Here is a 13,408-nt window from a genome sequence, read left to right as displayed (position 1 = left end):
ACTAATAATAATAGGTCAAGAAAATTTTCAATTTTTCGGTTTTTCAATGTTCTGATTTTATAATTTTCCTTTCTTTTAGTGTGAAATTTTTCATTTTTCTATTTTTCGATTTGCGCTTTTCGGTTTTCAACTTATAGATTTTATAATTTCGTTTTTTCAATTTTAGATTTTTCAGTTTTTCGTTTTTTCAATTTTTGATTTACAATTTTTCTAGTTTTCATTTTAAATATGTATCTATTATCTAATAACAATTACAATTTTTAAAATTATTAATTTTTTCAATTTTACGATTTTAGAATTCTTCTATGTTTGAACTACTGGATTTTAAAACTTTATTTGAATTATCAATTTTTCGATTTTTAGTTTTTCAATTTCTCGATATTTAATTTTTTCATTTTTCGATCTTTCAATGTTAGTTTTTCGACTATACAATTTTGAGGATTCTATAATTTTTTGATTTTACAACATTGGTTTTTCCGATTTTTCGATTCGATTCGTTTTTTTTCTAATTTTTTAGTTCATTAAATTTTTCGATTTTTAGTTTCGGGATTTTTAATTTTACCGCTTTTTCGTTTCTTCAGTTCTTCAATTTGCAATTTTTCGATTTTCCCCTTTTTCGTTTTTACAATTTTTCGTTTTTTCAGTTTTTGGATTTTTCAAATTATTCCGATTTTTAGTTTTACGATTTTTAATTTACCGAGTTTTCAACATTTCGAGTAAAAAAGATAAAAAAAATTGCAAAATAGTTGATTAAAAAAAACTAAAAATTTCGATTTCTATTTTTAGGTTATTTTCAGTTTTTCGTTTCTTCAATTTTTGATTTACAATTTTTCTAGTTTTCATTTTAAATATCTATCTATTGTCTAATAATAGTTACAGTTTTTAAAATTTTTAACTTTTTCAATTTTACGATTTTAGAATTCTTCTATTTTTGAATTATTATTGGATTTTAAAACTTTCATTTATGCGATTTATCTATTTTTCGATTAATTTTTTAATTTCTCGATATCTAATTTTTCCATTTTTCGATCTTACAATTTTGGGTTTCCCGATTTTTCACTTCGATTCGTTTTTTCTTTCTAATTTTTCGGTTCATTAATTTTTTCAATTTTTAGTTTCGAGACGAGTTTTCCCATGTTTCGATTTTTAGTTTCTTCAGTTCTTCAATTTGCAATTTTTCGAGTTTTCAACATTTCGAATAAAAAAGAAAAAAAAATTGCAACACGGTAAAACTGGAAAATCAAAAATAAAAACACGAAAAAGAATGAAAACTTTGATAAAAAAAAACCTAAAAATTTCGATTTCCATTTTTAGGTTTTTTTTGTTTTTATTTTTTCAATTTTTCGGTTTTTCAATGTTCTTTATTTATGATTTTTCTTTTTTTCAATGTGAAGTTTTTTAATTTTTGGCTTTTTCTATTTTTCGATTTGCAGTTTTTCGGTTTTCAACTTTCCATTTTTTAACGTTTAGATTTTATAATTTCGTTTTTTCAATATTAGAATTTTCAGTTTTTCGTTTCTTCAATTTTTGATTTATAATTTTTCTAGTTTTCATTTTAAATATGTATATATTATCTAATAATAGTTACAGTTTTTAAAATTGTAAACTTTTCCAATTTTACGATTTTAGAATTATTGGATTTTAAAAATTTTCATTTATTCGATTTATCAATTTTTCGATATTTAATTTTCCCTATTACGATCTTTCAGTGTTAGTTTTTCGACTATACAATTTTGAGGAATCCATAATTTTTCGATTTTACATATTTGGGTTTTCCAATTTTTCGATTCGATTCGTTTTTTCTTTCTAATCTTTCAGTTCATTAATTTTTTCGATTTTTAGTTTCAGGATTTTTAGTTTTCCCATCTTTCGCATTTTCGTTTCTTCAGTTCTTCAATTTAAAATTTTTCGATTTTCCACTTTTTCAATTTTGCAATTTTTCAATTTTTTCCGATTTTTAATTTTTCGAGGTTTCAACTTTTCGAATAAAAAAGATAAAAAAATTGTAAAACTGAAAAATTAAAAATAAAAACACGAAAAACAATGAAAACTGACAAAAAAATCTAAATATTTTGATTTACAATTTTTAGGTTTTTTTGTTCTTTATTTTTTCAATTTTTCGGTTTCCCAATGTTCTGATTTTATAGTTTTTCTTTTTTTCGATTTGCAGTTTTTCGGTTTTCAACTTTCAATTTTTCAACTTTTAGATTTTATTATTTCGTTTTTTCAATTTTAGAATTTTCAGTTTTTCGTTTCTTCAATTTTTGAATTACAATTTTTCTAGTTTTCATTTTAAATATGTATCTATTATCGAATAATTACAATTTTTAAAATTTTTTAACTTTTTCAATTTTACGATTTTAGAATTCTTCTATTTTTGAATTATTGGATTTTAAAACTTTTTCATTTAAGTATTCGATCTTTATTCTTTATCAATTTTTCGATTTTTAATTTTTGAATTTCTCGATATGTAATTTTTCCATTTTTGAATCCTTCAATGTTAGTTTTTCGACTATACAATTTTGAGGATTCTATAATTTTTCGATTTTAGAATTTTGGGTTTTCCAATTTTTCGATTCGATTCGTTTTTGCTTCTTTTTAATTTTTCGATTCATTAATTTTTTCGATTTTTAAGTTTCGGGATTTTTAGTTTTCCCATGTTTCATTTTTCGATTTCAATTTTCAATTTCCCGTTTTTTCAATTTTTGGATTTTTCGTTTTTTTTCCGATTTTTAGTCTTCAGATCTTTAATTTTTCGAGTTTTCACCATTTCGAATATAAAAGATAAAACAAATTCCAAAATGGTACAACTGAAAAATCAAAAATAAAAACACGAAAAAGAATGAAAACTTTGATTAAAAAAAACTAAAAATTGGAAATCAAGAACTTGAAAAATTGAAATAAAACATCGAAAAAGTACAAAATGGAAAAAACGAAATAATGTAAAATCGAAATATTGAAAATTAAAGAAATCGGAAAATCGGATAATTGAGAAATCAAAAATTGCAAAATTGAATATGTAAACGAAAAATGATAAAATCGAAAAAAAGCAACAAAAATAAAGGAACTGAAAAACGAAAAATTGTGATATAAAAGAGAGAAAATGAAAATTAAAAAATCTGATAAATGAAAAATAAAAATCAAGAAGTTGAAAAATTGAGGAAACGAAAACTTGAAAAACCTAAAAATTAAAAATTGAGAAACTGGAAAATCGAAAAATGAAAAACTGTAATATTAATATCCAAAAACTCCAAAATTGAAAAATTGCAAATCGAAAAATTGAAACGAAAAATTAAGAAACTGAAAAAACAAAACAAAATTTTTTCGAAAAATTGTAAGATTTGATTTTGCGAATCTTATTTTGCATGATCGCTCTTTTCAACAATTTTGCAGATGCAATTCCCAAATTTTTAAGAAAACGGGCCGAGTCATTCTTGATTTAATCAATACAATATACGGCCTAATTCATAAATTTTTTTGAGTCATCCTGTATGTGCATTGAAAAACCACAAATATAGTCATATTATTTTGAATATTTCAGAGAGTAACGATTTACGACGCTTACGATAAACTACATTATACAATTTTGATTTTTTTCTAAATATTTGGATGTGTAGGGTTCAACACGGATTCATACACCACAAGTGGAGGAGTATTTGATTTAAAAAAAATAAAAACAAATTTACTATCGCAAATTTTGGAAATGACGTCATTAAATTATTAGTAAACTACATGAGAGTCCTAACTAATATAAATACAAAATTTGACAACAATGGGTCCAATAGTTTCGAAAATTATCTGTCTAATAAAAATCTGGACAGGCAGGCAGAGGGAAGCCCTCTTTCTTCGTACTCTAGGAGTCATTAAATGTCAAAAAAACATAAGAGTAGGAAGTCGGTCGATGGACTCGATTACAGTACTTCCTTAGCTTACGCTCCGGAAGTAAAAATAGCGAAATAAAATAAAAAATTGGTCTAAAGAGTTTCGACAGTACTTCCCTCGCTGTCGGAAACGTGACGACTGCATGCCTATTATGTTTTTTTTTTCGCAGTGGATTTCAAAGAATTCGGTTTTGTTGTTTCTGAGTAAATCAGTAAAATAAATTTACGCATTCATTAATTTTTTTGAGTCACCCTGTATATGCAAATCCAAAAAATATGAATGGAGTGATAGATCACAAGTACAGACTCATCATATTTTGTACATTTTAGATATGATTTATTCGGCAAACTTTCGAGCTGACGTCATCAATTTTTTGGAGGGGATAAGCAAATGTATTTTGACTAAACATTTATTATGCTCTTTATAACCTTAAAACATCTGCAAGATTTCAAAGCATTCGGTTTTGCAGTTCATGATTAAATCGAAAAAATAAATTTACGCATTCATTAATTTTTTTGAGTCACCCTGTATATGCAAATCCAAAAAATATGAATGGAGTGATAAATTACAAGTACAGACTCATCACATTTTGTACAGTTTAGATAAGATTTATTCGGCAAACTTTCGAGCTGACGTCATCAAGTTTTTGGAGGGGATAAGCAAATATATTTTGACTAAACATTTATTATGCTCTTTATGACCTTAAAACATCTGCAAGATTTCAGAGCATTCGGTTTTGTAGTTCCTGATTAAATCAATAAAATATATTTACGCATTCATTAATTTTTTTGAGTCACCCTGTATATGCAAATCCAAAAAATATGAATGGAGTGATAGATCACAAGTACAGACTCATCATATTTTGTACATTTTAGATATGATTTATTCCACAAACTTTTGAGCTGACGTCATCAAGTTTTTGGAGGGGGTAAGCAAATATTTTTTGACTAAAGATTTATGATGCTCTTTATAGCCTTAAAACATCTGCAACATTTCAAAGCATTCTGGTTAGCAGATTAAAAATTAAATTTCAAAATGTTGTTTTATAATTTTGATTTTTTTTCCAAAAATCTGGACGTTTCGGGTGAAAAGTCGATTCGGAGTTGTAAACTACATGTGTAGGACTATGTTATTTTATACAATTGAAAACCCATTTACTATGTACAATTTTGAAGTGACGTCATCGCATTAGTGGTGGGGATGATTAGACAAATTTTGGTTAGCGTTTTACCATCTACATGATATTCTTAATATAAGTACAAAATTTCACAACAATCGGTCGAGTACTTTCGGAGATTATCTGTCTAATAAAAATCCGGGACAACAGACGGACAGACGGACGGACAGACGGACAGACGGACGGACAGACGGACAGACGGACAGACGGACGGACAGACGGACAGACGGACGGACAGACGGACAGACGGACAGACGGACAGACAGACGGAAATGGGAGACCTATTTCTTCGTCTTCTAGGGGTCATGAAAGATCGAGAAAACGTAAAAGTAGAGAGTCGGCCGACGGACTCGATTACAATACTTCCTTTGCTTACGCTCGGGAAGTAAAAACTGTAGAAATTGACCCGAATTTTTTCATGAACATTTAAAATACATTTCTTTTCCATAAATATTTAATTTTAAATTCATCGAACATTTTTTGCACACACACAATAATATGAACTTGTGGGTTTCTGTTCAAAGCTCGTACTTGTACCTATCACAAGCATTACACATATGAATACACAACAAAGCAGCCTCTAACACACACAATCTCCCTAAACAAACACTCACCTCCCAACGACAAGTACTTGTTATTGCAAGTGTGAATGGCGTACTTCCCGGACTCATCCTGCCTGAATTCCAAGGTGAAAAGTGTGTCTTCCCCCCACGGAATATTAGCATCCACATGAATCTCATCCAAGTTCTCCGACAGATGAGCGAACCGCTTCCTACCCACAGACCGCAGGTTCATCTGGGGTCTAGCGGCGAGATGTATGTGCCAGAATTCCGCATCGCCGGGTACTTTAGCAGTGCAAGTCAACTTGTCGGACGACGCGCCCAAGAAGTAACCTCTGACGACGTTCCTGAACGCCCATCTGCCGCTGCCGTCTTCGGCGACGCTGATTTGGAATTTACTGCCTGGTTCTTTTTCTTCCCCTTCGCATGTTACGTTGCCGAACGAGTCGACGGCGAGGTATTTGTCCAAGTGCGAACGCAAGTAGATCAAGCCTGGAATGGAATAGAAATGTGAGCTTCTGCGGATCGAACAAGTATAGAAATTTTTCTCAGTAGTCGGAGTACAGGGTTTTTGCTCGAGAAACCTGTTTGTAACACAATAGCGCAACTATGTAAAGGAAAATCGTCGATTTGATGGAGATATGGAAGGCAGTGTTTGTGAAAATGTTCATGTTCAAGGTTGAATTGTATTGAATGGGTGAGAATTTTTAGGAAAAATTTATATTTAAAAGAATGATGTATCAACTGTAACGTATTTTATGGTGATGTAAATAACTAAAAATGTGTGTTAAGGAAAAGAGTTACCAGAACAAAACGATGACATTTAGAAAATACAAAGGCAGTTCAAAGTATAAACATAAAATTAACGATCCGTGGGATATAACATAAAGTAGCATTATAATACTACCGTGTGATGATTTTAAGACTTCTCAGGCATAATATCTGTATAATAAGTAATAACTAACGAGCGATTAAAAATATCCTCCATATTTATAGTCTAAATAAGTATACAGTTAGTTACTTGTCGATCGACTTTTATCACTACAACGGATGTCCGCATTTACATCTACACGATATGTAAAAAGTGGGGTTATAACGAAGTGACGTGTTCACCCTCAAAAGTTCCAGTATCCCCAATTTAAAAATATGAAATAGGACAACCCCATTTGTGATTAAAAGCTAATTTCAGAGCAAAATTCCATGGAGTATCGAGACTGGCTTTTGATTGAATTGTTAAAGATTTGTGGAATAAAATTAGTTTTCAATTGATGTAGTTCAGGGGCGTTATTCAATTTAAGATTTATAACTAGAGATCGTAGGGGCGCTTATGAGTCACTACGTATTAGTTTATAAAGTGTGATAAACTTCTAACATACACGAATAACAAACATGAACCTAACCAATTTTTCAGTCAAATTATAATAGTAATTTTTGGGTTTTTAGTGTGGTATATTTACACTTCACACAATGCATTCTGCGAAAATATCACCAACATATTAGTGTATAAAAATAAAAGGCAGAAAAGAAAAATTGACCTGTTTGTGAAGTATTGTCTATGCCGCGAATGGCTATTTTCAGGTTTTCTCGACGTTCCATAATTTCTAGGGTATGAAAAAATACATTTCCCGTTTCCATCTGTTCTGTCTAACATCCATCGTTTCTCTGTCATTTACGTTGACGATTTATTTATTTATTATTTATTCTTGTGAAATTTTATTGTTAGGAAAATTGTGTAGATGGTAAAATTATGCTAATAAAATTTGGTTGATCATGCCCACAATTTAATGATGTCAGTTCTAAATTTTGGATAGTAAATCCTACTTAAATTGTATTGCACTTGTGGTTCATGAAAGCGTTTAGATTTTGTTTACTATTATTAGTATTTTTACTATTTAAACCTTCTAATAATAAAGCTGTTTTTTACAATTCTAATATATACATTGTATAGGCATACTAAAACTAGATGGAAATAAGACACAAATTTGTAAAGATGACATATTTGGAGAAAAATGGATATCCAACAAGTTGAAAACTAATATTTTACAGAAACGTTTCAATGCGAAAGTGATTCAAGTACATATTTATTTTCTTTTGTTAAATAGGTTGAATCATGATCTTGTATTTTTCATACGTAAACTTTAATTTCTTTGGTCTTGACATTTCTATTTAATCCAAAAATAATTCTAAAAAATTAGTCGAAGATTATTTCGATAGAACTTCCCTCGCCCCTGAAGTACAGTAAAAATCATCTAGCTTCTTAGAAAAATTATAAAATTTGATTTTGCGAATTTTATTTCTTATGAGAAGCCTTAGAAGTTAAAATAATGATATGTATGTAAGGTTAAAGTAAATGTAAAGAAGCGTGCTACGGGTATGTTTCAAATGAGTTTTTCCTTTATAAACTTTTGTGATGACGTAATCACGATTTTTGGAAGGATACGTATATGAATTTGGATAGGTAACGTGTAATACTAATAACAGTACAGCATAACTTCGATAATCAGATTAATTAGGGAAAAAGGTGTATTGGGTTTAGCGATTTGTTCGGATCAGCGTATTATCCTAAAAATCTGAAAGGGCATTGATTAACAACTTCATACATTGCTAAAAACAAACTTCAAAAAGTAAACCTTAATTTTATTAAACAAAAATAAAATTTTCTGAAGCAAGGATAGATAATAATAGATACACTGAAAAAAAATTACTCCGTGACCATAAACACGCTATATTTTTGGAATCACCACGTCCAGATCTATAACCCTGAATCTCTTGAAAATTTTTAGATAACTTTTTTCCTTATGAAAATTTCGATCCATTTTCGCCGATTTTCGAAATTTAACTAAATACATGTTCTTGTAGATTTCGGGCCACAGAAGTCACTTCCGGCCTCATTTCTTCGATAGTTACAACCATTTTTCCAGAATCGCCCATTGAAATATCGTAATTTTTAAAAATTAAAAAAAAATCGAATTTCACACCGAATATTCCGAAAATTTTGATCCATTACCATAAACACGCTATATTTTTGAAATGAGCACTTCAAAATTTATTACCTTGAATTTTTTGGGAATTTTTATACGACTTTATCAAAAATGAAGTTTTCCACGATGTATACAAATGCATTTTTGACGATTTTCGAAATTTAACTAAATACATTTTCTTGTAGATTTCGGGCTACGGAAGACACTTCCGGTCTCATTTCTTGGATAACTCCAACAATTTTTAAAAATGTCAAAAAATTCCAATTTCTGCAGAGTATGCAGAGTTTTTATGCGAATTAAAGAGGTTATACTGTACTGTATTCCCAAATATTAGTGAAAATGCAGTGACCCGTTACTAATTTTATCAATAAAATAAACTGACTGACAGGATAAGTAATTCTAAAAAATATGAATGGAATAATAAATTACAAGTTTAGCTCATCATATTTTGCACATTTTACATAGGATTTATTCGGCAAAATTTTGACATGATGTTATCAATTTTTTGGAGGGGATAAAGATATATTTTGATTACAAATTTATCGTGCTTACGATACTTTAAAATGTCTGCAAGATTTCAAAACATTCGGTTTTGCAGATTCAAATTGAAATGATATAATCAATAAAATAAATTGACTAATTCATTAATTTTTTTTGAGTCACACTGTATAAGCAATTCCAAAAATTATTAATGAAATGATAAAAAACTATTTGAGAAAATTTTGAGATGATGTCATCAATCTTTTGGAAGGGGACAAACGAATAAATTTTGAATAACGACTTACCATCACCACGATAACCTTAAAACGTTTTCAAGATTTCAGAGCATTCGGGTTTGTAGTTACAAAGTTAAATTTCAAAATGTTATACATTTTTTTTCCCCAAAAATATGGATTTCTAAGGTGAAAATTCAAGATGAATTCATACACCGCCAGTGCAAGAGTGTCTAATTTTATACAATTGCAAACATTGTATTAACATAAATTTTGGAGATGATCTCATCCCATTGCTGATGGGGATGATTAGCCAAATTTTCGTGAGCGTTTTACTAATTACATGATATTCCTAATGTACGTACAAAATTTGAGAACTATCGGTCCAATGGTTTCAAGGATGATATATTTAATAAAAATCCGAAAAGACGGCAGACAGACAGACAGACGGAAACGGGAGACCTATTTCTTCGTACTCTATGGGTCATGAAAGATCGAGAAAACATGAAAGTAGAGAGTCGGACGACGGACTTGATTACAATAAAAAAAAACTAAAAATTAAAAAAATAAATAATTTAAGAGAGAGAGAGGAGAACGAGGAAAGGCTGGAGAAAGTCTTGATAGAAACGAAATGTACGAGAGGGGGTGGAGAAAAGAGAGTTAAAATAGAGAGGACAAAGACAAAAGGGCGAACGATAGAGGGACGAAGGTGAAAGAGAGTAGGACGAAAAGGAAGGGGTGAAAGAGGAATAGAACATGCAAAAAAGAGAGACAAGATCCAACAACGAAGGGGAGATAGAGACAGGCGAAAGATGACCAAGAAAAGGGCGAAAGAGAGACAACAAAAAGAGGCGAAAGAAAAAGCGAACGGGAGAGAACGAACGAGAGAAAAAAAAGTAGAGGACGAAAGAGAAAAATGTAAGAATAACAGTTCGAATTTTTGATAACGTATTACAAAAATGAGGAACTCAGACAGGGACAAATAAGGAAGGTGGAAATAAGGAAGTCAGGGAGAGAGTGAAAAAGGGGGGGACAGAGGAAGAGAGAAATGAGAGAAAAGGAATAATATAGATTATGGTAAAAAGAAAGAGGAAAGAGAGATGAAAGACTTAAAAGGAAAAAAGAGAAAGAAGAGGGGGTGGAAAAGAAACTGAGAGGAAAAATAGAGCGGACGAAAGAAAAAAGGGCAAATGAGAGAGGGACGAAAGGAAGATTGGGACGAGAAAGGGGGTTGAAAGACAGGGCGAAAGAGAGAGCGAAAAAGACAAACAAGAGCCGACAACGACAAGGCGATAGAGAGAGGTGAGGGAGGGGAGGAAGGCGAGAAAGTAGAGAAAGAGGGAGGCGAAACAGAGAAACCTAGTAATAGTTCGAATTTTCATTAATGTTATACAGAAAATGACGAAATGAAGGGAAAGGGTGGAAAAACATACATAAGAGAGAAAAATATAGGAATAAGAAAGAAAGAGAACAATATAGACTGAGGAAAAGCGAAATGTCATATAGTAAAGAAAAATGTTATAGTAGGCCTCAAGTTTTAATGTCAATGTTTACTACGGAATAAAACTTCACCCCAGTGAACAAAATTTAATGCGAATGGTGTTTCAAAAAAAATATCAAGTAAACGTCACAAGACTTGGAAATTTTATACAAAGAATGTTTAAGAAATATGCACAAAGAAAAGATGTTCTACATGAACTAAACACATGTAAGGCAGACGTTGCGATCTTACCGGAAATCAAAATAAAAGGACAACGAGGATCATGAGAATATTTCGATTTATATAGTGTGCAGTACACAAAAAAGAATAAAAACTGATTTAAAGAGTTTAGACAGAAATTCCTTCGCCTTTTGTATACAGGATGTTATTGAAAGGTACCAACGTACAACAAAACCGACAGTAAAACCGACAGTTCCGAGTCTTCTAAGTCTGAAAAACTTATTTTGTGTCATCGAAATTATAAGGGGAAAATTAACTCTTATCCAACCTGTTTAGACGCTACTGAAGAATAAATAGGTAAAATTAATTTTTTTAGTACATTCTAGCAACTGTAACAATAAAACTTTTGTCAAGACTAAATGTTGCTATACAAACGAAAGATGATCTTTTTATCACAGGCGTACAACGAATTTGGACACAAATTTTAATAATTTTTATCTCTATTTGTTACTTTTAGCACCCATACTTCGAGACCAATTGCCGATTTTATTTTGGACGTACCTTTCAATAACACGCTGTATACTGAACGTGCAACAAAATCCTGATCGCAATTGGCTGTGTTTCCAAAAGGTATGTCGGTACCCTTGTCTCTATGGCTGTCAAAAATTGTAATTTAAACGTTAAGTCTTTGACAACTCAAAGATTTTTTACGCAATCGTATCAGTCAAGTATAGATTCACAATTTTGTTTCCAGAATCTTCTATCACGAATTATGTTCCCCATCCGCTAAAATTGATTAACTTTTTGTGAAGTTTATACCAATTTTAATGTTTGTAACACTAATCAAAATTAAATCAAAAACTGCGTCCTAGAATTTGAAATACCGAGAAAACTTATTTATTCGACGCCTTTATTTTCCCACGGCGAGTCTTTTGAACATTTGTTGTATATAAATAATGCAGTACCAATAAATAATAAAATTGAGCGTTTGGTTAATAAGCAAGAATTTTTTTATTCGACAAAAATTATTAAGAAAAGAAAATTATCCTTAGGATACATCACTGAATTCAGATATACTTTACAGGTTATACCTTAAACTATATGTTCACACTTTTGTTCTACCCTGTACACTAGTTTCTTCATGATTTTTTTAGAAAAATAGTAAAATTTTAATCTTAAACTGAAAGGACCATATAGAATCAGCTGGTAACAAAAACACAACCCCATTGACATGCCAAACGAACCTCACATAGGATTGATGTAATGTCATTTTCAGATCAATGGTACCAACTACACGTAATATGGTTTGATTTGCTGCAACTTAGAAATTTAGTAAATTAAGGCTAGCGTCTGGTTCGGTTTAGTCCTATACTAAATACATTGAAAACATCGTCGCGGTTTCCGGAGTTGCATTTTAAAAATATGAGATATATCGCTTTAAAAAAATTATATTTCGAATTAACAAACTTCAGTCCAGGGGACCTCCATATTTATATTCATATCTAGTGTGCAGTTTTTACAAAAAAAAAAATATAAAGTTGAACAACTTTTACATCACATTTTAACCGGCACATTGATGCATTTTTTGACGAAGTGATGCGGTAGCAGAATGCAGGTTTACTTAGATTCTGACTTGGTTGGAGATTTCAGTATTTTAAAAATGCAATTCCGGAAACTACGACGATGTTTTCAATGTATTTAGTATTGGGCGAAACCGAACCAGACGCCACCCTTAAATTCTAAAAATGCACATTGCGTTAGAAACACATTCTAATATTAAATATTAACATTAGTAATAGGAGAACCAGTAAAATTTCAGTCTTATAACTTTCATTTCAAGGTTAGCAACATAACTAATATTTAAAATTACTAATCCAACCGATTATGCAAACTGACAGTAAAACCGAATCTGGTTTCGGCTGTTGCAGGAAATGGTGCTTTTTTCCCAAGCAGCACTTCCTTCGCCAATTGTACGACGGCATGGTTCGTTTTAAGCACGAAACATTAACTTTTTCTGCCGAGACTCAGACAATTTTTTTGTTTGTCAAGGTCGCCAAGGATAAAGCTATATGCCATTACCCATTAGATTTAATAGCACTGAGAGGAAAAATGTGTACGGTTTTGTCAGAAATCCCATTAGATGCGGTATGAAACGAATTTATTAAAACGGGTTCCTGCAATGTTTGATTAAAATAGCTCAGTTCTATTCAAGAAAATCCAAGTTAAATGGAACGACGTGTTTTATCTTTCGTGAGAATGTACGAAGGTAGGTGAGAACGTAAGTGAATTATCACACGCGTCTACTTTAATAATAATTAATTATGTGTAGGCATGAAAGAATTATGGAGCTAATTCTGTCACAGAGTAATTAATTATGCATTAGTGTTAGTCAGACTTGATGTAAATCACGATTAATCTAGAAACATTTATGCGTT

General features: G+C 30.6%; 1 protein-coding gene across 1 annotated transcript in view; it reads right to left on the bottom strand.

The window, feature by feature from the left end:
* The window catches only part of LOC135131916 (protein singed), a 57,723-nt gene that overhangs the window by 23,786 nt on the left and 20,529 nt on the right, over positions 1–13,408 (bottom strand). The window contains exon 3 of the mRNA XM_064059782.1: positions 5,674–6,111. Coding sequence (XP_063915852.1) covers positions 5,674–6,111 — 438 coding nt within the window. The remainder of the gene's footprint in view (positions 1–5,673; positions 6,112–13,408) is intronic.

Source organism: Zophobas morio, unplaced genomic scaffold (genome assembly GCF_036711695.1).
Source record: "Zophobas morio isolate AGI-343-1 ecotype UQ-CSIRO unplaced genomic scaffold, CSIRO_AGI_Zmor_V1 ptg000021l, whole genome shotgun sequence".
In the NCBI taxonomy this organism is placed as follows: Eukaryota; Metazoa; Arthropoda; class Insecta; order Coleoptera; family Tenebrionidae; genus Zophobas; species Zophobas morio.
Note: the sequence above shows the minus strand (reverse complement) of the source record. Positions and strands in the feature narration are given on the sequence as shown.